Source organism: Labrus bergylta, chromosome 14 (assembly GCF_963930695.1).
Source record: "Labrus bergylta chromosome 14, fLabBer1.1, whole genome shotgun sequence".
Lineage (NCBI taxonomy): Eukaryota > Metazoa > Chordata > Actinopteri > Labriformes > Labridae > Labrus > Labrus bergylta.
The window spans coordinates 13,359,568-13,383,487 of record NC_089208.1 but is presented as its reverse complement, the minus strand read 5'-3'; the positions used below and the strand labels follow the sequence as shown (position 1 = coordinate 13,383,487).

Here is a 23,920-nt window from a genome sequence, read left to right as displayed (position 1 = left end):
TGTCATTCACAGAGAGAGAGACAGAGGAGAAAAACAGCAGCTGTATAAATTCTTTCAGGTTCGAGACATTTAATGACCCAATTAATAGATACGAGGATTTAAACCTGATCAATGAAGATGAGAAAACTCACTATGGATAAAGTGTCAGTTTTAATGCTCTTCATAAAAGCTTTAATATTTCCTGTTCAGATGAAAAATGTTCAACAAAGTGATGAGCTTCAGCTTGGCTCACTTCTTCTGCACAAAGGCATCTTTAATCATGTTGCATGTTTCATTCTTATTAAACTCATAAAACATTGAATTCAAGTCCTTGTGCTGTAATACAAATTTGAAAAACACCAAATCATGTTACGGAAAAATCCAAAAGTACAAAAAAAAAAAATTCAGAATATGAGCTCGAGCAGTGTGTCTGAATAGACAAAGAAAATAGCGCCCCTATGAGGAAAAATGGATGTCAAAGGACAAAGTGCATAAAAAAACATAACAATATAGAGGATACACGAAAGCAACAGTTGGATTTTAACCAGAAATACAGAAAACATTGTTTGAAAATATCATAAAAGAATTTAAAAGGACTTTTATTTGCTGTTAGGTGTCATTCAAATATTTCAGATCTAGTGGTTTCTTTAAAAAAATGTACTTGGCCTGTTTGTCTCCTTCAATGCTCTTCAGTCTAAACATCTTTGGTCAGACCCTGAGGCAAGCCGGCCGGTAATTGGTCCGTCTGGTGTCTAACTGCTTCTCCTATTGGGCGAAAATGACCTCTCGTGACCTTGTGATTGGCTGATCGCTTCAACATGTGACCTAGGAAACACAATCTGTAGCTGCGGTCCCCTGACCCCGCCTCAAGGTCAACTTTTCTCTAGAAGTCACGGGTGAAAGGTTGCAGTAGTGAAAGCTGATTGGCTGTTGTGGTTTTTCAGTTCCTTAACTGTGTGGTTGCCTCTGGGTGAGAGGACCGAGCAATTAAACACACACACACACACACACACACACACACACACACACACATGCAAGTATGCATCAACACACAATGTGAGCAAACACAAAGCACTTGCAGAGAGGGTCATGTATTACACAATTTACCACACACGCTTTCAAACAGGGTTGGGAGTTAAAAGTAATTGTAAATCAGAGAGATATGAGGGAGAGATGGTGGGTAGTCTGGCAAACAGATGGTCTACCACACACATACACACTGTCTTCACATACATTCACACAATATTCACACATGTACACAAAGTGAGTATGAATGCTTCATGAGCCTGTTGGGGAAAATGAGCATTGTCAACATCACACACTAATTAAAACAAACTATGGTAAAAGTAACAATCGATACATGGACACACATAGACACACACACACATAGACAAACACACACACACACATTCAGGTAAAGAGAGCAGATTTATTGCAGCTATGAGAAAATCCATAGGTCATCTGTGTATTTAACACAGATGACCTATGGATTTGCAATTGTTATTAAAATGGCATAAATTTGCTCTCTTTTACATTCAATGTTTTGAAAAGAGTCTGAAACGCAGGGACAAAAGTAAGAAAGGAACATGTAAAGAGAGAGAGAGAGAGAGTGGTGCACTTTTAAATTGTAAAGTACTGATCCAATCATAAGTGGATCTCACATACAGTGATACCCACATGTAGATACACACATGAACAAACAGAAAGTCGCAGACAGAAGAAGAGTTCCGCAGAAAGAGATCTCATCTCACAAGGGGAAGAATGAAGCAATAATTCAGTGGTATTGAACTGCTGGCTGGCGAGAGAATCGATCCCACCACACCTCCTCCTCCTCAATCTCCTCCTCATCTTCTTCTTCTCCTTCTACTTCAACTCTCTGTGTCATTTCAACCAGTTTAACCCTCTTTTTTTCTTCTTCTTTTTTTTAACCTCAACCACCTCTTTCTGGTTCCTTCCCTCAATCCTTGGTTAAAATAAATAGTCAAAAAGTCTAAAAAAAGATGTCACCTGTGTATCATAATGGAGCACAATAAATCCAACATAAAGCATACAGCTCCCTCTCTTTTTGCCACTTCCCCCTCTCCTCTCCTTCTGTCTGCCTCCTCTCTTCACGTTTTATTGTGAAACAGGAGTGGAGGGTCTGTCCTCATGAAACTTCTATGAGTATTGATCTGCGGGCAGCTCTGGAGGCTGAGAGGAAGAGTGAGGCAGAAGGAGGAGTGATGGAGGGATGAAAGTGGCAGAAGGTGTAGTTAAGAAAGAGGGGGATGGAGGGGAAGCATGGGGGGAGGGAGGGGGGCAGAGGGGTTCTCACACAGTTGCTCCCATATGCAGCATGGCAGTACAATTACTCAAAACAAAACCTCAGTGTCACGCATAATAAGGTACGATAAGAAAAACGATATATATTTGGCTCACAATTAAGACAATATCACGATACAGCGATTCTGTAAGGCGTTCATATAATGATACATATTCCATGTCTTTTTCTTCTTCTTCCATCATTCTGTTAACTTCTTCTCTGGCCAGTTAACTTCTTTTCCCATTACCCATTCATTTCCTTCACCTCACTGTAAGGAGTCACGTGGTGACACAAATTGGTAGAGAAATCTGTTTAAAGGTTATGATTTTTTTTATCATAATATCGATATTTGAAACAAGTTATTCAATCATTTCATCACATGAGACAGGATGCAAAATATATATCCATATCAATATTTTGATATCTTTATAATGGACAGTATCATGATAGCATTTCTCGGGATGTTTTTTTTTGGGGGGGGGGGGGGGGGGAGCTTTTTGTGCCTTTAATGGAGCGATAGGACAGTGGATAGAGTTGGAAATCAGGGAGAGAGAGTGGGGAATGACATGTGGGAAAGGATACACAGGTGGGATTCGAACCCCGTCTGTCTGCTTGGAGGACTACAGCCTCCATACTTTGGCCGTGCGCACCAACCACTGCGTGACCAGCGTCCCCCGGGATCTCATCAACATCTCGGGATGTTTTAAGCTTTGAGGAAAAGAAGAAAACAAGAAGGATTAAATAAAAAAGGATGTTTCACTGAGACACTTGAGTATGAAGTTGTGATGAGCAGGTGGCCGCTTAGATGTTTATGTGGTTATCAAACTTATTCCAACAATGCAACTTGTTAAAAATGTTCTCAGGTAATCCTAGATCGAAAAAAAAGGCTATATAAATGCATACAGCACAGTGCTGCCTGAAGCATCATAAATCCTTGTACTAAAAAAACCTTGATCTGGTTCCCAGTGTGTTTTTCATTAATGGACCTGAGCTTGTTCATTTTTTTCAAGTCTTCTGACTCCTCAAAGTGCTCTTTACACCACAGGTCACACTTACCCATTCACACCACTTTCACACACTGATGGCAGAGGCTGTTATGTAAAGTGTCCATCAGTATTAACTGATCTCATTCATACACATTCACACGTTACCCAACACATTTTAAATCCAAACATTTTACTGCAAAATAACATCTCCATAATTCTTAAGAAATGGTCTGCAATCTGGTGACCAGTTTTTGTCTCTCTTGAGCCCAAACCTCTGGGAAACCCATCTCTAAGTGTTGAGTAGTGCTTGTATTGTATTTGTATAAGGTAAATGCACTCTGGCTTGCATTACCGATGGCTTTTACAACTGATGTGTAATCAATTGGCTGCTTTTGCTGCTCTGATTCTATTTCTGTTTCTGTGCAGTAAGAAACCACCACAGAAAATCGTTGGAAAAACCTGACCTTCTGGCGTAATAAAACACACAAACATACACACTCACACACACAAACATGCAGTACATTGCACAACACACACATCCAGACAGACCTACTCAAACCTATGAACACACACACACACACACACACACACACACACACACACACACACACACACAAGCATTCAAAACACCAACCAATCAATTGTGGACACTTTAGGCTCATCCTGTTATGTTCAGTGCAGTGTGTGCGCGCGCGTGTGTGTGTGTATGTGTGTTATTAATATCTACACTTATTAATGTCTCAAGAGATGCACAAAGAGTGGATCTGACACTGGCAGTTAATTCTGACAGTTGATATCCCACTGACTGTTAGGCAGCTGTCTCTGTACTTTTGTTTTTCTCAACCAGATCTGAATTTCATTTTTCCCCTTTTTTTTGTCTGGGTTAACACTCGCTCTCTTCTCTTTATATCCCCTCACCCCCCTCTGCTCTCACATATATTTTATCACCGACCCTTCTTTTCTTTCTCTGTTCCCCATGCCTACCACATTTTGGCTTAACATTACACAAGACATTATTATCATGTATAAATCTTAACTCAAGATTTGTCCAGAAAAAAAAAAAAAAGTATTCTCAAAGATGTAGAACAGTTACTCATGTCCATTTAACACATGGTATTTTTACAGCCTTTAATTTATGAAGTTATGTTGCAAACAAATTGGGTGTTTTAGGACATAACAGAAACCAGAAACTTTAGTGTGAAGCACACACACACACACACACACACACACACACACACAAAGAGACTATCAAACAAAACAAAATGTAAGACATTCAGCTGCAAGTAATTTATCAGTGCTGCATTTGGAAAGTACCAAATATCACTCCAGCTGCACACTTGGACACCATACACTTCCACTAATACTCACACACATACACACTCATAGACACATGGGTTCAGTAACTGGGCTGACAACACATGTTCAGTTCAGATAAATTAACACAAGCAGAAGACACACACTTCACTTTAAAGCATCCCTGTGACTGACACAGCTTTGAGTGTTGATTGGATAAAGACTGAAGAAGAAAAATAATTGCGTTATTAAAGTGAACACTTAGCGTTCTTAAAAAAAACTTTAATTATACCTGCAGTGTTACTATTACACTTGCTTCTGACAACATGAGTAACTCCATACTTGTGTGTTCTTTTTGCACTAAACCATATGCACCCCATAACAGGGTCACTGCCAACGATACCAACTGTAAAACAGCACTGTTAAAGTTTAAAACTGTTTAAAGGGTCAATTCACCCAAATTATTCCCTCATTCACCCCTTACAACATTTAGTAGGGCTGTACTTGAGTATGAATTTTTAACATGAGGCTGAGTCCTGAGATTAGACGAAGTGTTCCTCTCTGCTTTGTCCATGAGAGGCACACTTTCAGGACAAAGTTTCCAGGAGGATCACTTTCACTACAGTACACCAAAAGTTACGTACTGAAAATAATTTCTGCCAATGAATTTATCATGGTCTTATCTTTCTAAAAGTTAAGGTGTACATATTGTGTATATATATTTTTTTACAATAATTCACCTACTGGATGACAAATTACCAACAGTTTCATGTCAAATGGACATCTTTACATTTAAGAGAACAGCTACTAGAGATATTATTTTTTCAAACCAAAAGAAGCTCCTCTCTAGTTTGTCAGAAGTTAGATTCTTACTGCCAGATTTTGAACTGCCGAACCTTCAGTGATTTTCCTGCCTCTCTAACCGCCGAGATTCTGTCGGCTCTCAGAGATCCCGCTGAGCCTCTTCGTTATTTTCCCAGCCAGTTTTTTATTAAAAGAAACTCTGCTCTGTAGCAGTATGGTGCTTTGGAACAAAATGTCATAAAATGTGATTTTGTCCTCTCTTTTCTCCAGTCATATCCCCCACTGTTTGGCACAGATGTTATGATTCTGTGAATGTTTATCAGGAGTGCAGGCTCAGGTTACCAACAGCATCGAAAGTGCACCGTGTATTTTTCTATCACCATTCTGAAGCCATCTTCTTTATTATAGAAAGAACCTGAAGATTTAAGACATCAACACATGGTATTATCTTTGATATTATAATCCACCTAACAATATTTGACACAAGAACATCTCTCAATGCCAAGTACTGTCTTTTAAGGGTCTTTTCTGTCTAAACAAAGGGCCTTCTGTTATAGAGTTATAGAAAAATTGCAAACTTGTTTAAATATATGGAATGGCTTTATGGATATTTCAGCAGCACACATACATGCAACATAAAGTCACCCCTGATGACCCACTACCTTCACACTATACCTTCACACTAAAGGGGTCTTTAAGTATAATATGTCTGATAAATGAAGGGAACCTCCTTTAAAACAACAGTTTCTGTTCTCCTGTGTTAATTCCACCCTTTTCTTCTTTCTTCTTCTGCTGCAGCACTAAATGAGCCAACCATCGACTATGGTTTCCAGAGGCTTCAAAAGGTCATTCCTCGACACCCCGGGGACCCCGAGAGGCTGCCAAAGGTAAGAATACAACTTACTGTACATTCACATTAATCCAATGATGATACTAAACCAGAACCTCAAAGAGCAGGGCGCTGTCTCTCCATTGAACGCACCTCAAATAAAAGAATCTAACAGCCACTAGAGATCAAATCAACAGCTTCTCAGGTACACTGAGCTACACTGAGCCACTCTGCTATCAAAGAACACGCACACAGATGCACAAATATTAAACCAAAACAAAATCATTTAATGTTTATGTTTGTTTTGTGCGAGTTATTCTTATATTTCTGAGCGGAATATCTTTCAAATCTCCTGTGGGTTGAGTTTTTTTTTTTTTACCTCTTCATGAACCCTGTGTGTGTGCTAGCTGCTTAACCTCGTTTACAGGGCGACTGTTTGAATCTCTTGTGCATCAGAGAGTCCCATCTGATTATTTGTTTATCAGCTGGAGATCAAACACACAGTTTGAAAGATCAGCAGATGTAAACAATTAACACCAGACGAATGAGCTCGGCTTTGATTCCCAACTCTGTCATCTTGATCTGTTCACACAGGGCGATCTTTCAAAGTGCGTGTGTGCTTGTGCATGTGTGTGTATGCATGTAAATGTGTGTGTGTGTGTGTGTGTGTGTGTGTGTGTGTGTGTGTGTGTGTGTGTGTGTGTGTGTGTGTGTGTGTGTGTGTGTGTGTGTGTGTGTGTGTTAGTGCTTGACCTGATTCAGCTTGCCTAACAGGGTGGGCAGGGTCGTGGCCTGATCAGTTACTGATCAGTTACTGATTATTGGGTCCTCATCCCCACTGGAGCTGATCCAGGATTGGTTGTCTTTGGCTGTGACATCATCATAGAATGGGCGCTGGCCATGATGCAATCATACGGCAATGTCGTGAAGTCATCGTGGGCGTGATGCTGACACTCTGACTCCTGCACATGTGTTATCGATAGAAACTTTGGGAACATGTTCAGTGTATGACACAAAGTTCACACCTCAAATGTTTGTGAATTCATGCATCGTCTTGAACGAGTTTTTAATGCTTTCACATGTTCACAGCAAACTGAATTGTAGCCTACATGTGAGTGCCTCTTACAAACACTGAGCTCCTTGTTGTTTGAATGCTGGTGTTCAACCTTTGTTAAAGTTGAAAAACAGAATGAAGGGGGTCAACTGACTGATGAGGACTCAGGTATAGCAAATCAAAGACTTTTTTCTATGCAAAAGGCTGTAGTGCGCAAGAAAGATTAAGCTCTTTTTTAAAACTTGTCAATAACAATAGCCAGGCTTTTTTTTTATTAAGAAGAACTTTATTTATTTAGCTGCAAAAAAAAGGTTGTTCAGGAAATCTGAAGTGCCTCATTCTAAAAAGGATGGTTGGTCCAACTTTGATGAAGGCTTATTCAAGGCAAGCAAAGAAAGAACTCACTTTCAATCATCAATAATCTTTATTTGTACAGCGTCAAGTCATACCAAACATTATCTGAAGACTCTTTACAAAAAGAGCACAAACTCTGTGTTATACTATTTGCAAACACCCAACAAGAATCCATCATGAGCACAGCACCAAGCAACATTTAGCTAAGTTACTTTGACATAAAAACACATATGTGCTGCAATCCACCCTTGGCACAGAGAATCACAGAGCATGACACACGCCTTGTTAACAAACAAAAAGAGGTACTCCCCTGTTTTTCTTGCTGGATTTCCTCTGAAAGTGAAGGAAAAAATAAAGCTTTTTCTGTTCCTGTTGTTAGATTTATTTATACAAAGGATTATTTGAACCATGTTTTGTTATTGGTCACTCCTGCATCATGAGCGCTCCGTTCCCATGCTGGAAGAGTGAAATAGAGTGAGCGTGCCAAGTGCATAACTTGTGAGCAATTTGGCTTGGCTTGTCATTACTGTTGAGTTATATCTTCACACACAACGCAATGAATCTGAACTAAACACTGAACAGAAGTTAACCATTACTGGGACCTTTTAAAAATGGTCAATTTAAATAGACTTTATTTTTAAATAATCTGATATAAATTTATATTCAATGCATTTTTGTAGTTTTGCCTTTCAGTGTAAAAACGTGAATTACTCGTACTGAATGGGTCCTTAAGTACTAGAACCAAATTTTCAAATTAAATTCTGACTGTGACTATTGTCCATCATTAAGTAGTCCTGCGTCGCAAAAACAATATTAACCCTTTACTTTTTAAACCTTTTATCTGTTAATGCATTGTTCTTGTCCCCATGGATAACTGGTCATGCCCATTATATGCCCCATGATGTCACACAAGACTAGATACTTCCAGACAGAACTACAATGAGACCATCCTAGTTGCTGGAAACGCAAGCAAAGCAGATGCATTAATCTTATGTCAGATCCAAACAACACACAAAAGAGGAGTTTTCCCTCCATGATAAGATGAATACAAGCACTGAATTATCACGAGACAGCTTTTGCTAGAAGATAATCAAACACTATATTTCTTTATAAAGAAACATCCAGGAAAAACATAATATAATCCAACTTTTTTTATTGCAATTGGCAACTGAGGTCAATCCTTACAGCCCCTCTCTGCTCCTGTCTGTATTATTGAAGTTCTCTGAGGTTTAGGCTGATGCAGCTACACATGTCTACAGTCATGAAGACATCCTGTACAATGATCCTCTGACCTGATGACAACAAAAATTGCTTTTCAATTAACGTGTTCTCAGTATGCTCAATCCTGAGCTTTGACTCATGAACTGTGTTGTTGATGCTCTCTGTATCAGACAAGGTTCTTCTTACATGTTTGTTTCTGTCTCTGTGTGTCAGAGAGCTCCATGTGTGTGCATTGCCGGGTCATTTATCATACTGAAGCCATGTCGTCGATCGAACCATGAGATTTTATTACTACTGCCCACCAGTAGTGTGTGTGGAAGTGTGTGTGTGTGTGTGTGTGTGTGTGTGTGTGTGTGTGTGTGTGTGTGTGTGTGTGTGTGTGTGTGTGTGTGTGTGTGTGTGTGTGGAAGTGTGTGTGTGTGTGTGTGTGTGTGTGGAAGTGTGTGTGTGTGTGTGTGTGTGTGTGTGTGTGTGTGCTTGTGGAAGTGTGTGTGTGTGTGTGTGTGTGTGTGTGTGTGTGTGTGTGTGTGTGTGTGTTTGTGTGGGTGATGGTTGGCGCCACATAATACTTGCCAGCTATTTGTGAGTATTGATCAGGCCTTTTATTGAAGTTATAAGACTCTGTTACAATCCCAATGATACAGACAGACAGACAGACAGACAGACAGACAGACAAATACACACCCATGCACAGACAGACAGACAGACAGACAGACAGACAGACAGACAGACAGACAAACACACACCCATGCACAGACAGACAGACAGACAGACAGACAGACAGACGGGGCAGTGGAGTGTATGAGAGGATTACTGGTTGGCAGCCGATTCAATGATTGTTCAGTGAACATTGATGTGATTTTGTGCGACACACACACAAACACACACACACACACACACACACACACACATACTATAGTGTTCAGCTGCCAGTTTATTTCAACATGATTCCTTCAGCATCCATCCATATGTGCACATACATTAAATATACAGAGACACATATGCACAGCCTGTAATCATGCTGTATGTTTTGCTATTCAGATCTATGAGGGAACTTCACGTTGTGGCATACAACCACAAGTTATAACAATTCTGCAACAAATATTCATTGTGTGTTGTGTGTAAGAACCTTGAAATTAATTATTATTTATTCTTCAACAAACTAAAGTGTAAGGACTAGATTCTGATCTGCGTGTAATCATTTGAGTGGGCAAACAGCCGACTCAAGTAGAGTAAGAGTAAGGAGCAGAAATGACTCTTTAAATGAACAAAGAAATCAATGGCCTCTACTGGCTTGTTCTCCCTCCTCACTGCAGAAGAAAAAAAGGGTAAAAACCCATGCAGCTCTAAAAGACAACAAGCGTCCTCTCAAGTTTTGAGTTATTTTCATAAATCTAATAAAAGAAAAGGTGACGCACGTGACACTGTTGCATGACAAGTTCACCTGTATGCATGTTTCTACTCACCTGTGTAATGTGAATTTTCAACTTGCCGATCAAACTACTTCGGTTAAAACATTTTAGTTTCAGAGAGGAATCACGAGAAACAGTTTGCCACTGGCTGAGGTTGGCAAATACAGAGCAGTGCACTGGCGAGACTAAACCGTCACTCACAGAGACATCAGATTTGTCTGGAGCAAAGAAGAGACTTCAACATTTCCAAAATTAATATATGTATCGTGTTTTCACAGTTTTCCATGTTGACTGCAGCTTGTTTGATTCTGTATTTCTTTGCCACATCTTCTTCTGCAATTGTTTATCATCACTAGCTTGGAGAATTACTTTGTCGAAGTGATTCAGTCATCAACCTCATATTTAGTGGATTATTTGATGATTTGAATTGCCATTGTATTGCAGATTTTTGGAAATAAAAAAAAGGAGACTTTTATACCATGTTACATTTTCAAGTGAAACTAGACTTGTGATTACTAAAACAGAGAAACACAACAGTACATGTAACAATGTAAGTTACTCAGTTATACTTTATTTTATAATATTTGATTTAAAAAAAACAAGTGTGTATCAATTTCAACATCTAAGATTCAGTGCAGAGTTGCCTGTTTCTCATTGTTGATCGTTCAAATCGGAAAAGTTAACCAGTGTTTGTCATCCGTGTTAGACGGGTAACTTCCTCTGGTGACTCACTCAGCTGACATCTCTCTGTGGCTCATTTTGATGATGTCATAAATCACACTGAGGTCATGTCATCAGCATCACCACCATGAGTAATCCTGGTGATGTAGGAACACGCAGACAGGAAACTATGAAACTCTCCCTCTGAAAGAGTTGAAATCTGAAACTGCACACCCTAATGACACTATCTCACATCATATTAGTCAGAGAAGATGTTCTACAGAGCACGTGTGTGTGTGTGTGTGTGTGCATGTCAATACTTGTATGTGTGTTTGAGATAGTACCCCAAATCCCTCTGAGCCTACAAGTAAAGTATGACATCATCTACGTGCAAGGTGTGACCCTGCATGTATGGCATCCTTAATGGGACATTAGAGGCGGGTCAAGCAGGTAATGTAACAGCATTAGGGAGGAATAAGTCATGTGTGTGTCATGCACATCAGACACACACACACACACACACACACACACACACACACACACACACACACACACACACACACACACACACACACATCTGACCTCTCAAATCCTCAGCTCAGCATTTCCTGGTCCTAATGCACACAACCTGCGTGTGTTTGTACTTGAGTGTGCGTGTGTGTGTGTGTGTTTGTGTGTGTGTGTGTGTGTGTGTGTGCGCGTGTGATGTATGGTTATCACATTAAGGCTGGTCATAACTCACACAGTGAAAGCACAGAGACACACCTCCTGTGATTGTTTCTCTCTGCAAGCAGATCTGTGTGTTCTCTCAACCATCTCCTGCCCCTCAGTCTGTCAGTTTGTCAGCATATTCACCTGAAACAGCGAGAATAGATCGCAGTCATTCAAAAAGTCTTGATGTCGAGTATGATAAACTCCATCAAGTGCTCCTGTCTTGATATTTTTAGATTGAATGGACGGACAAGCACATGTCAGCTGTAGTCTTTAAATACGACAGCTAAGCAAAGTAAATAACATGAATCAAGGTAAGAGATTAAAGCTTCTGAATCATGCCTTTTGGTAACAATTATAGCAATCAGAGAAACAGACAGCAATCTGAAATAAAACAAAAATGTTTTCTGTCACTCTACTGTCAAAATTGATTACCTACTGTATGAAGAAGTTGATGGATAGAAACATGAAGGAGAGGGTCAGTCACATCGCTGTCAAAACTCCCCCAGATCATTAAGTTAGAACTGGACCAAATTTGCCAACAGAAAAAAGTCCACTCACTTTCTAAAGAAACTTCAGTCATCGGTGATGTTCCAAAAAGATAAAAGCCACCAAAACATCAAGTCATTGGAGATGAAGCTGAGCTCACTTTGTCACTTTCCTCTGTGGCTGAAACAAATGTCCGGACATGCACATTACAGACTGTAAATGTTGCAGCATAGCCACATCAACGTCTGTGAGTGTGAAAATGACAGAGTGCATTTCTTTGGGTTTTGTTTATGAGCACATGACTCAGCCTGCCATCTCAAATCACACAGTGTCGTTTGGTTCAGTTCTATAAAAGCAAAGTCAGCAAAGCATTTTTTACAATGCTATTGTGTCTTTAAAGGGGCTGTAGTCTCCAAATGCTGACAAGATTATAATTACATGGCTTGTTTTTGGATTTAACTACCTGGGCCTTATGGTATGCAACACACTTGATCAGCAAAACATTTGTCTTCTCATTTAAATAACTCAACAGTTTAAACTGAAACTGGACAGATAAACTTAGTTCCCAAAACTCAATGAAACAACTTACATTTTCACACTACAGTAGATGAATTTTCATTTCCGTGCATGGCATGATGATCTCATTCAGGACATTCAGGTCATCATCAGACTTTTTGATTAGTTTATGCGCATAACTGACGCCATATCAACACAAAGCAGTTAGAAGTAGGAGGTAATCTGACGAGCAATACCATATTTGCAGACAAACCCGGGGAGAGATTAATTAAGCGATATGAGTCTCTGTGTGTCTAAATATGAAAAGACATTAACAGGCAAAGTATTCAGAGTGCATCGATGGCAGCAGTCAGAGGATGTGAGCGATGCAGAAGCTTGCAGAGCTGATAATGATGATGTTACTAGAGGATCATCTTCCTTTCCCGTTTATCAGCCAAAGCCTTACTGGAACTGCTCGAATACTCAGGATCAGGTTTCTGTGTGAGTGTGTGTGTGTGAGCGTGTGTGTGAGCGTGTGCTGCTCAGCTCTCCAGTTTAATAATGAGAGGTTAACAGAGAGCCGGCCTGGCCATAATAATGTGCAAAAGATTGAATTTAGCACCATGGAGAAGCACACTAAAACTGCTGACTGGCACTGTGACCTCTCATATCCTCTCTCTCTCTTTCTCTCACATGTACACACCATACGCACACACACACACACACACGCACACACACACACACACACACAGAGACACATGCACACAGATATAGAGGCACTATGTTACAAAAAGCACAAACTCACAGGAGCACACACTCGAAAGCCAACTATACTGTTATTGCGTGTATGTTTGAGTGTCACACAGTGCAGGTTAATGCTGTGAAGCACAGAGTAATTTTCTCTCTGTCACCGGGCGGCCTCACGCTGTGGAAACGACAACACATTAACTGTTAAACAAGACACCTTAGACCCCAGGGCGGGAGTTGAGAGAGGAAGAGTGTTGGTGGATGAGAAGGGGGGGGAAGAAACAATAAAGAGAGAGAGAAAAAGAGAGAATTGTTGAGAGTTTAGTGGGTGGGGAAAATAGAGAGGATAATTCCCTGTGTGGAGGAAATGTGGGACGAATTACTGGGTTGAGAAAAAGGTGCAAATAGAAGAAGAAAGAGGATGAGGAGGAGGACATCTAATCATCAAAGTCAGCCTAAATTGATAATAGCAGCTTCCGTCACAGGGGGAAGAGAATGAGAATAAAAACAAGTGGGCCTTGAGGTGAATCCAGTCTTTTATGAGTATATGTGGTGTTTGGAGAATGTTAAATCATAAAAATGATAATAAAATCAATATGGCCAGGAGAAATCTAAGACTTTGCCCTTTGCAGTATCGCCTGTCCCTGACTGCCACTCACTCACTGATTTCAAATGTCATGCTGAGCAGAAGAGCCTACAGAGCGCTTGAGATTTACTACATTTTAAATACCTGTCACTTGAAGGTGTCATTATCTACAGACAAAAAAATATGCATAAAAGCACTTGACTTGACAGCAGATAATCTGCCTTTAAAAGGAATGAAGAGCAATTTGTTTATCATGAAAAGAGGGTGAAGTCGATGTTTGTGATAGTATGTGTAGGGAGGGGGAGAGACATTTTTTTTTTTTAAATACCTTTTATGTGTATAAATATGCATCTACAAATGCATCTTCAAGCTTTCGGGTGAGGTTTGATTTTGTTCAGACTTGTGATCGCTTTGAAGAGATGTGTCAAAAAAATGCTACAAGACTTGTGTTTACTGTGTAACTGAGCCACATTCTACCTTCTTTATTTCTCTCTCACGCTCTCAGGAGGTTATTTTGAAAAGAGCAGCTGATCTGGTAGAAGCCCTCTACGGTTTGCCCCATAATAACCAAGTAAGAAAACACACATATACAAACATACAAACATCAGTAAGGAGTCAAAGTGTTATTTTGTTACATTTATGGCGTAACTCTTTGTGTCCCTGTAGGAGATCATCCTAAAGCGTGCGGCGGACATCGCAGAAGCTCTCTACAGCGTTCCACGTGGGCATACCCAGCTCTCAGGCTCAACCCACGGTGGAATGATGGGAGTCAATTCCTTTACCGGACAGCTGTCTGTCAATGTCTCCGAACCCACACAGGCTAATCAGGGTGAGAGTCTTTATAATTGTCATATTGAAGCGTTTATTCATTTTAGTATGTCTCACATACATCACCAGAGAATGGCATTATTGTTTTCTTGAAGAGGGTTTTGCTATCTTTGTCCCCTTTTCTTTTTTTTTTTTGCGTTTGTTGCAACGTATGTATGTATGAAGCAGGTTGCTGTTATCCATGGTTGTGACATAGTGTATGCAGTAAAGTCATCATTAGTGCAGCCTTTATGAGTTCTTGTTACATGAAATGGAGATAAGTTTATGGAGTTAACAGGTGTACATGCTTACATACTTCTCTCAGACTACTTTCAGAAGTTGGGATTATTCCAAAATGACTGTAGAAGTGAACCCATATAAAATGGAAATGTATAGACATGAACTATAAATTAACCATAAATGCCTCTACTGCTCTTTTGTTAAACTGTGAACATATAATTGCTGTCAAGGTTCACAAGAAATATAGAGAAATTCCTGACCTTTTCACATTAATTTCAACCTTAATCTACACACCATAAAGCGCAACTGGGTAATCATCACATCCTCCTCTTTCTCTCCTTCCATCGCACTTCCTGCAGGTTTTGTGCGCAGCAGCAGTAGTGTGTCTCCTCACGGTTACGTGCCCAGCTCCACACCTCAACAGACCGGTTACACCTCAGTCACCAGCACCATGAATGGCTACGCCAACAACACCGGAATGACCAACCTGGGAGGCTCGCCCACTTTCCTCAATGGCTCTGCAGCCAACTCGCCTTATGCCAGTGAGTGTACATTTGTGTAGAAACTATGCTGCCATTAAGCTACTTCAAAAATACAGTTAGAAAGCTACCGGTTTGATTACAGTTGTTCAACACTGCATGCATGCAAATCCTACATGTATACGTACTGTGCGTACTAATGTCTGTGGATTGAAACTGGAGGTCTTAGATTTGCAGAGTGGAGATCCCCCCATGGGGCTATCTGTCTCTCTGTGTTCAAAACCAATCACCAACTCACAGCTCCATATTGTCCTCTCTCCATCTCCTCCCTCCTTCCCTTGTGGCTTTTCATCTGACAGCCACACCTTTTTCCTCTTTGCTGGTTAATTGCCTTCCATTTAGCAAAAAGCAAGGAAGAAAGAGGGATACAGAGAGATGATATTTTTTTGTTTGACGATCACTTGTGATGATGGCTGGAAATTAATTTGTTCTTATTCCTTATTCCTTATTCTCCTCCTATAGAGCTTGACTCAATCATAAACTAAGCTTCTTGTTTGAAATAATCTGTGGGCGGCTGTGGCTCAGTTGGTAGAGTCGTCGCCTCTCAACGGAAAGGTTGAGGGTTTGATCCCCAGCTGAGCAACATGTCTGATGTGTCCTTGGGCAAGACACTTAACCCTGCATTGCTCCTGCTGCTTCGGTTGCGGTGTATGAATGGTTTAGTGTTGTACTTACTCTCTGATGTACATCGCTTTGGATAAAAGCATCTGCTAAGTGAATCGTAACATTGTAACATAATCACAAAGGTACAGTATTAAATAGGGCTGAGTCTCTCCCACCAAGCTTTGAAAATTATTTCCCAGTCTTACCCATTATGACATCAAAATGTCCCCCTTTCCAGGATTAGAATAACACAGATAATAATCAATTTAATTTATTAAGCACTTACCAAAACCAATAAGTGCGTATTGGTTTGTAAGGCACAGTAAGGGAACAGCCGTTCAGATATATTCTCAGGGGCAAGATCATGAAGTGCTTTAAAAGAAAGAAGTAAAACCTTCATATCAATTCTAAAATAACTGAGATATGTTCTTTTTTCCTAGCTTTTAAGACTCCTGCTGCTGTTTTTCACAGTTTGGAGATTACTGATTAATTTCTGATTTCTACCTGTTACTTGTTACTGCAAGTTACTGAAAATGTCTAACTAGTTATGATTACTCAAAGGTCACACCCAGACTTCTGACATATTACTTCACATTAAGAGATAGTGTACTAAGGGAGCACTGGTTATCAGGGTGCAACCTATCAGGACTAATGATTAGAATCTCAGTTTTGTCAGGGTTTAATTTGAGAAAATTAGCTGACATCAATCTTTTGGGCACAGTCGAGTGCCCTCAGCGTAGCAGTGAAACTGAATATTGTGTTTTTTTATAATGTGGCCAAGTGGGAGCATGTAGAGGGAAAATAAATGTGGTCCTGGTATCGACCCTTGAGGGACTCCACTTTCACTGGGGAATGATGGGAAGCATAATCATGGACCAAACCATGAGATCAGTCTCAAACTGAAGAACACTAAAATACACAGAGAGCGCTGTCTATAGATCCATATAAAAAATGTTAAACTACCATTTACTGTGACATATTAAAAGCTTATTTCACACTTCATTAACACAACCTTTTTAAAACATGTTACATTCCTTCTTTGTCTGACATGATGTTAATAATTCCCAATCCAACCCACCTCTCTCCTCTCTCTCTCTCTCTCTCTCTCTCTCTCTCTCTCTCTCTCTCTCTCTCTCTTTACTCCTGTAATTCCCATCCACCCAGTTGTCCCATCCAGTCCCACAATGGCCTCCTCCACCTCCCTCCCCTCCAACTGCTCCTCCTCCTCTGGAGTCTTCTCCTTCTCTCCGGCCAACATGGTGTCAGCGGCCGTTAAGCAGAAATCAGCCTTTGCTCCAGTGGTCAGGCCCTCCTCCTCCCCTCCACCCTCCTGTACCAGCGCCAACGGCAATGGGCTCCAAGGTAATTTACCATGAGGAAAGTCAGTCAGAGGATGAGCTCTGGTGAATTTTACACTGTTACTGTTGGTTGATACTTCTTCTTTTGTCGCTCCTCTCTTGGCCCCTGATCAAATAATAATAGTTATATTTTATTCAATAATACAATAATAGATGTAATTTATTCCAATTTATATTTGAATTGAACTGTGAATTCCAAAACAGTTTTCCTTTGGATGAAATCTTACTACAGTTTACAGAAGCAGGGAATTAACGTCACCACCCCCTCTCACCCGCTCAAGTTGATTTCTCCTCTTAAACACGATTTTATCCTGCTACATTTTCACATGAGCTCACTTAGACTTAATGCGGAAAAAAATACTACGAGGGTGGCAGTAGTAACTCCAGATAAGTTAGAGTGAAAATGTCAGCTGTTTGTGTTCACACATACAGCTCATCCCAAATTATTCATGTGTTTTCAGGAGTTTTGTGCAGGTGTGAGCAAGGCTTAAGTGTGAAAACTGCAATGTAATTCAACTTTAATATACAATTCTACAGCAAACCATAAATCTGGGCATGAATTCCAGTTGTTTGCTGTTCTTTAATCATCAGGCATTTTTTTCTGCTATGAAGATACAAATACAAATCAATAATTCCTCACTCAAACAAAAAAAACTGTATTTTAATATCAATGTTTTATTTTTGCAATACCTGTGGATACAGTTTTAACTTTTTGAAAGTCTTGCATTTTGCAAAATCTGTCACCCATCCTGACATCATCAACCAGAATAACTTTCACAGATTATAAAAAAAAACATGATTGTCAGCCTTTTGAGTTAATGGTGAGCTCTGCTTTTTATACAGCTTTACCTTTCAGATTAACATTTTTATTCATTTTCTCTGCCCTCTCTCTTTTCTCTTCTTTTGACTTCTAACCCTCCCTCCTTTGATTCCTTGCCCTTGACCCTTCTTTTGTCATTTCTTCACCTCTACCTCTCTCTCCCTCTCCTGCCTATGTCTCTGCCTCTCTCGGTCAGATCAAACATTTGTGGACTCTAGCAAGTACTCAACAGCCAGCTCTCTACAAGGCCTGGCCTTCACCTGAAGTATGTTCCTCAACTTTCCCCTCCTTTAATTCTGTTGACTGTTTGCATGTGAAACTTTAGTAAAAGTCACTATAATCTAACATCAATTGAGCAATTATTGTCAGTCATGTTTTCATCTTTTAACACACTTTTCAAGATGTTACATGTCATATGTCATGCTTTAATTTTTCCGTCTTTCTTCTGTCTCGTTATCATCTCTTTATCGTCTCCCTCCTGATCTTTTCCATCCACATCTCATCCCATAGCAGAGATCTATCCATTTTGTTGCCTAGTAACCCTTCTCTATCTTCCTATTGGCTGGGAGAAAAAGGCAGGAAGTCAGATATTTATAAAGACCAGGAAAAAAGGCATTTGGCACTGAGAATTTCTTTCTCAACATCACTGGAACTATGTGTTGGCGTGTGTGTGTGTATGTGTATGTGTGTGTGAAGTGAGAGCATATGCGGGGGTGTGGGAACGCAAAGCCGAGTTTCAAAGCACAGCTGAAATAAACACACTCCACTTTTAGCTTTACACACACATACACACTGTGATCACATATTGGTAGCTTACTGGGGAATGATCTTCAGTGACAGCTTTTCAGCACTTGTGACAGTTTATACTGGCAGTATTCCTACACCTGTGTGTGTGTGTGTGTGTGTGTGTGTGTGTGCGCGCGTGTGTGTGCGTGTCTGTATGTGTGTGTGTATGTGTATGTGTGTGTTCTTTTATGTGTGTGTATACATGTGTATTTGTGAGAGAGAGAGAGAAATAGAGTACTTAAGACAAAAAAGGCATGGGGGCTTATGGCTTGTTATAAACAACACATTTTGTGGAGTTTTATCAAACTGTAGTTACAGAGAATTATTTTCTCTTTAAAGTTTTCCCTAAAAAAAATTAATCTTATTTGGGTCTGTTTTTGCAAGTGTGTGTGAATGTCTGTGTCACTTTGGGCTGTGCCTGTGTCTTACATGTTGACACCCTTCCCTTGGGTTTAATACAACACCAGACACCAATGCATGCCATGATTCAATCTGTCACACACTCTCTCACACACACACACACACACACACACACACACACACACACACACACACACACACACACACACACACACTCACAAACACACAAACATACTGTAAAATACTCCAACTGTTCCCAGGAATTTGATGTGTTTGTGCAAGCGTGTGTGTGTGTGTGTGTGTGTGTGTGTGTGTGTGTGTGTGTGTGTGTGTGTGTGTGTGTGTGTGTGTGTGTTTGTAGGAGAAGCATCACTGAGCCAGCCTCGATGACGTTTTTTTCTGCTCATACTTGCAGATTTATTGATCTATTGATGTTTGAAATGTCACTGCAGTCACACAGCTGCACAGATGGGAAAACATATTGATGTGTTTACGAGGAATCTTTTATGACGATGAACATATTTGGCCGTGTAATAAATAAAACATTCTCCCCCCCTTTTCTCTCCCTCCCTTTTTTTTTTCTACCCAACAGCCATCCCCGGAATGATTGTCCCACCCATGTAAAGGTGTGAGTGTGCGAGTGTGCGAGTGTATGAGTGTGTGTGTTTGTGTGTGTGTGTGTGTGTGTGTGTGTGTGTGTGTGTGAGTGTGTTTGGTGGAGGATTTTGGTGCGAGTCAGACTCCGGTCGGGGATGGAAGAAGCTGTCCCGATCTGAAGAAACAAACCCAACTCAGGCTCTTTCTAACACAAGAACAACTGCAAGAAAACTGACTTTTAAAACAAAGAAGAAAAAAAAAACAGACTATTTGCAAATAAATAAGTTGTTTAGACTTTGTACACCTTGATGCTTTTATAGAAGAACTGCCACGCCTACATTATGACTCTCCTCAGACACATGGAAGGTATTTATTTTGGAGAGACTCAGATCATCGGTGATTGCTGATATGTTTTTCTTTTATCTTTTAAATGTATCTCACATGGGGGGGGGGGGGGGGTATTCATGAAGTTTGATTGTGAATGAAGGAACATAATGTGAAGAATAACTGAGGATTAGGAAGAAACACGCTGATGATGAGGAAGCTACATGATCCATTCGGGATGAAATGGAGCCATCACGGACAAGCCAAACCAGACACGCGGTTCACCTTCTTTTATCCACGACATCATCATCACTCTTTTAGTGCAAACTTTCATCTTCCGCTGCATCTTTTCGATCGTCAGAAAAGATTAAGACGCTGAATGATGCTGCGCTTTTAACCTTCTGGAAATCCCAGTATTTGCTTTGAGCTTGCTTCAAATAATTCTGCACCGCCACACCAATGTGCCACACTTACTTGACAGAGAAAAATATCTTATAAGCCAACTCATTGCCAACAGCAGGTGCAGAGGTAAAAAAAAAAAAAAAAAACGAAACTTTTGCACCATTCAAGATTCAAGGAATAAATTAGACAAACTGCAATGCTAATTTAGGTGCAGCTCAATCACCAGAGATAAGTGGGACTGCTGGATGCCAACAGCAGCCTGACTGTTGACGATTTGAAAACTCTGCCACAGAGTCTGTCCATCAGCCCTGTTACCACAAGTGTGAACAAGCAACATTAAGGGATCTATCCATTTTGTCCAGTAGCCCCTATCTTCCTTTTGGCGGGTAGAAAAAAGCAGGAAGTCATATATTTAAAAGGCATTTGGCACCGATATTTTATTTCTCAACATCCCTGGGACTGTGTGTGTCATAAAAGCAGGGCTGCAAAGAGTGTCAGGTCATTTATATAAACTGTCCTTGAGTTAAGTTATTTTGTTATTTTACAGTGTAACTGTATAAAAGTACTCCAGTCTTCCCCACTTTGCACTTGTTTTATGAGTCTCCAAATCTTGTCTTTGCAGTGCAGGATAACAAGCCAGTCTTAATAGAAAGAGGAAAGCAACTGTTGGTCCGCTGTAAAATCCACAGCTCCTTCATCTGTGCCACGTTTTCTTTGTGTTTTTCAACCGTCTTAATTCATAATTATGATGTTTTAATCTGCCAACTCCCCTGATTGAGATTCTTAAACAGTCTTATGCCACAGTTTCTTTGTTATTTTCTTGTCTAGCACAGTCAAACAGTGTGTAAGAATGCAATGATATGTACAGTTCAATGACACAGAAAAAATCTGAAAGTAAATTGTAACTACTGTGAAGTGCTAATATAGTTTATTATCAGCAATCTTTTAGATCCTTCCTTTTTCCTCCAGCTGCCTTCATGTTAGTTAGTGCTCCATAGATATGGAAAAAACATCCTTCAGGTTATAAGTTTATACGTTTGTAAGCATCAGCAGCTGATTCAGAAAGTCTGTCAGTAAAAGCAGTTATTAATAAAACTGGGACGTATCATTAGGGACATTTTTAAAAATGTGATCCTTAAGGCTGTTCAGATTGATTCCTCATTTTTTTTTTCAAATGTCTACTGATTTGAATGTGTCACAAAATCTCTGTTTGTTTTTGTCTCAATTCATCTGTTTTTTTAAAAGCCAAACTTCCTGCTTTCTAATTTCTATCAAACTAAAAACAGCCACAGTGTTTCATTATTTCCTCATTTGAAAAATGTAAAAGAAGTAGGAGAATGTTTTTCAAAGTGCCCCGTGTTTTTTTGTATAATTTATGTACAAGTTTACTTAATGTTGCTGCATTGTGTATGTGTAGTGTTCACAAATGTGTTATGATTATTTGCTTTAGTCTTCCATTTAATGGATTTAAAGGTGGAAAATGAAGTCTGAAAGATATCAAAGTCTTTCCTCTTTCTTGATCCTTCTGCAGCCACTTTTTTTTTCTGCTCCAGTCAGGGTTCCTGTCCTCCCTCTCACTTTGTTCTGATTGTGCTGTTAATACTTTTTTTTATGTTTGCCCTTCTTTTTCTATTTTCCTCACTTTTCTTTCATTTCAAAATGAGCCACCTATTTATTTGATCCCAAACTGGGTCTGGAGACCACTCTTCTGTTAGTGTCTAATTGTGAGACAGCTTGAAAGTGTGTGTCTGAGTATGTGCGATGTTTTTTTTCATCATAGTGCATATATAAATACCTGTACAGGATGGAGTACATGAAGGTTTGATTAAATGAAGTTTGATCAGAAGCACTCGTCTTTCGACAGCTGCAGATATCATGGCTTGTCTGCGCTCAGGCCAACAGTTGTGTTCGTCATTCTTTCTCACATTATGAGCAGAGTCAGTGAGCAGGTGGAGAGTACACAGGAAACTACTGTAAAGATGATAATGTGGATTTTTTTTTTACTTTGTTTTAAACTGAAGTGTAAAATAACTTTTTGACTTTCACTATATTTAATTAAAGTTCTTTCTTCTCTGTGAAAAAAGTGTCCATTTTTGGTTTGACTTGACTTGAAATTTGACTTGGGAAAAAGAGGAGGAAACACACAGCTCTGTGCATTTTACAATAAAACAAGCATAACACAGGACAAACACATCAACTAACGCATATCTAGAGCTTGGTTGCCAGCAGGGCAGCACCACTGGATGTCATGTTGCTCATCTCTGCCACTCAGAATGCTGTTTAATGCACATGAGGGGTAAAGATGAAACTTTCAGCTGTGAATTTTTTATACTTAAAATAAGATACTACAGCACAGTGCTCAGGAAAACAAGTAATATTTTATTCGTGCAGATTGATGGCATTGAAATCAGCATCTGTGCAAAACTAGTTTATAAGGCAATTTACTTGAGTTTCAGAGGGGTCCCTTGTGCATCTGTATGTGACAAATATAATGCTCTCAAAAATACAACAATGAGGGGCTTTAGTTTAACTCGGAGGTTAGAGCGTGTGCCCCATGTGCAGAGCAATTCCTTAAACACATAAATTACCATTGTGCAACTACCTGGAAACCACTGTTCATATAAAGTCTCTGACCATTTGGGAAATGGTTAGAATTATTGAGAAACAGAAAAAAATGCATTCATTTCAGTACATGGAATGAAATATGCATCGCAGGCCTTTGAAGTAAAGTAAAATATCTTATTACTTGTACTTCTCTCTTTCCCTAACTAGTGGTAGCTTCACCAATCCGTTGGCAAAAAAAGCTAAAATCAACCTTTCAAAAAGTGGAAATTGTAAAAAAGTGTGTGAACAGCAAATAGAGGGTGATCCCCCTGAAAAGCAAATCTGAAGCATTATAAAAGAACATTTGAGGTGGACAAGATGTGAAATTGTGAAATAATTTATTTGAAATATGACGTGTCACTAATTCACTTATAAAAACTTCAGCACTTCTCAGGGAAAATATTTCAGTGAGGTCAATCAGTTCCACAGTATGTCGTAAAAAGTCAGATGGAGGGGGCTGTTCTTCACTCAGCGGGTTTTTTGTTTCATAATTTAAATCTTTCATTTCTCCTCCATTCTTCTGTCACATCAAATCCAGAAGTGTTGGTGTTGAACAAG

The 23,920-nt window shown here is 39.7% G+C and overlaps 1 protein-coding gene across 2 annotated transcripts in view; it reads left to right on the top strand.

Moving 5' to 3' along the window:
* The window catches only part of LOC109985292 (EBF transcription factor 1), an 83,397-nt gene extending 62,442 nt beyond the window's left edge, over nt 1-20,955 (top strand). Inside the window, exons 11-17 of one of the 2 annotated variants that reach the window (XM_020635575.3) lie at nt 6,163-6,251; nt 14,428-14,493; nt 14,589-14,751; nt 15,329-15,511; nt 17,276-17,473; nt 18,486-18,554; nt 20,028-20,955. In XM_020635575.3, the coding sequence (XP_020491231.1) occupies nt 6,163-6,251; nt 14,428-14,493; nt 14,589-14,751; nt 15,329-15,511; nt 17,276-17,473; nt 18,486-18,553 (767 nt within the window). In that variant the 3' untranslated portion in view covers nt 18,554; nt 20,028-20,955. The remainder of the gene's footprint in view (nt 1-6,162; nt 6,252-14,427; nt 14,494-14,588; nt 14,752-15,328; nt 15,512-17,275; nt 17,474-18,485; nt 18,555-20,027) is intronic. The other variant, XM_020635576.3, reaches the window with a different exon arrangement.
* The last annotated feature ends 2,965 nt before the right edge of the window (nt 20,956-23,920 follow it).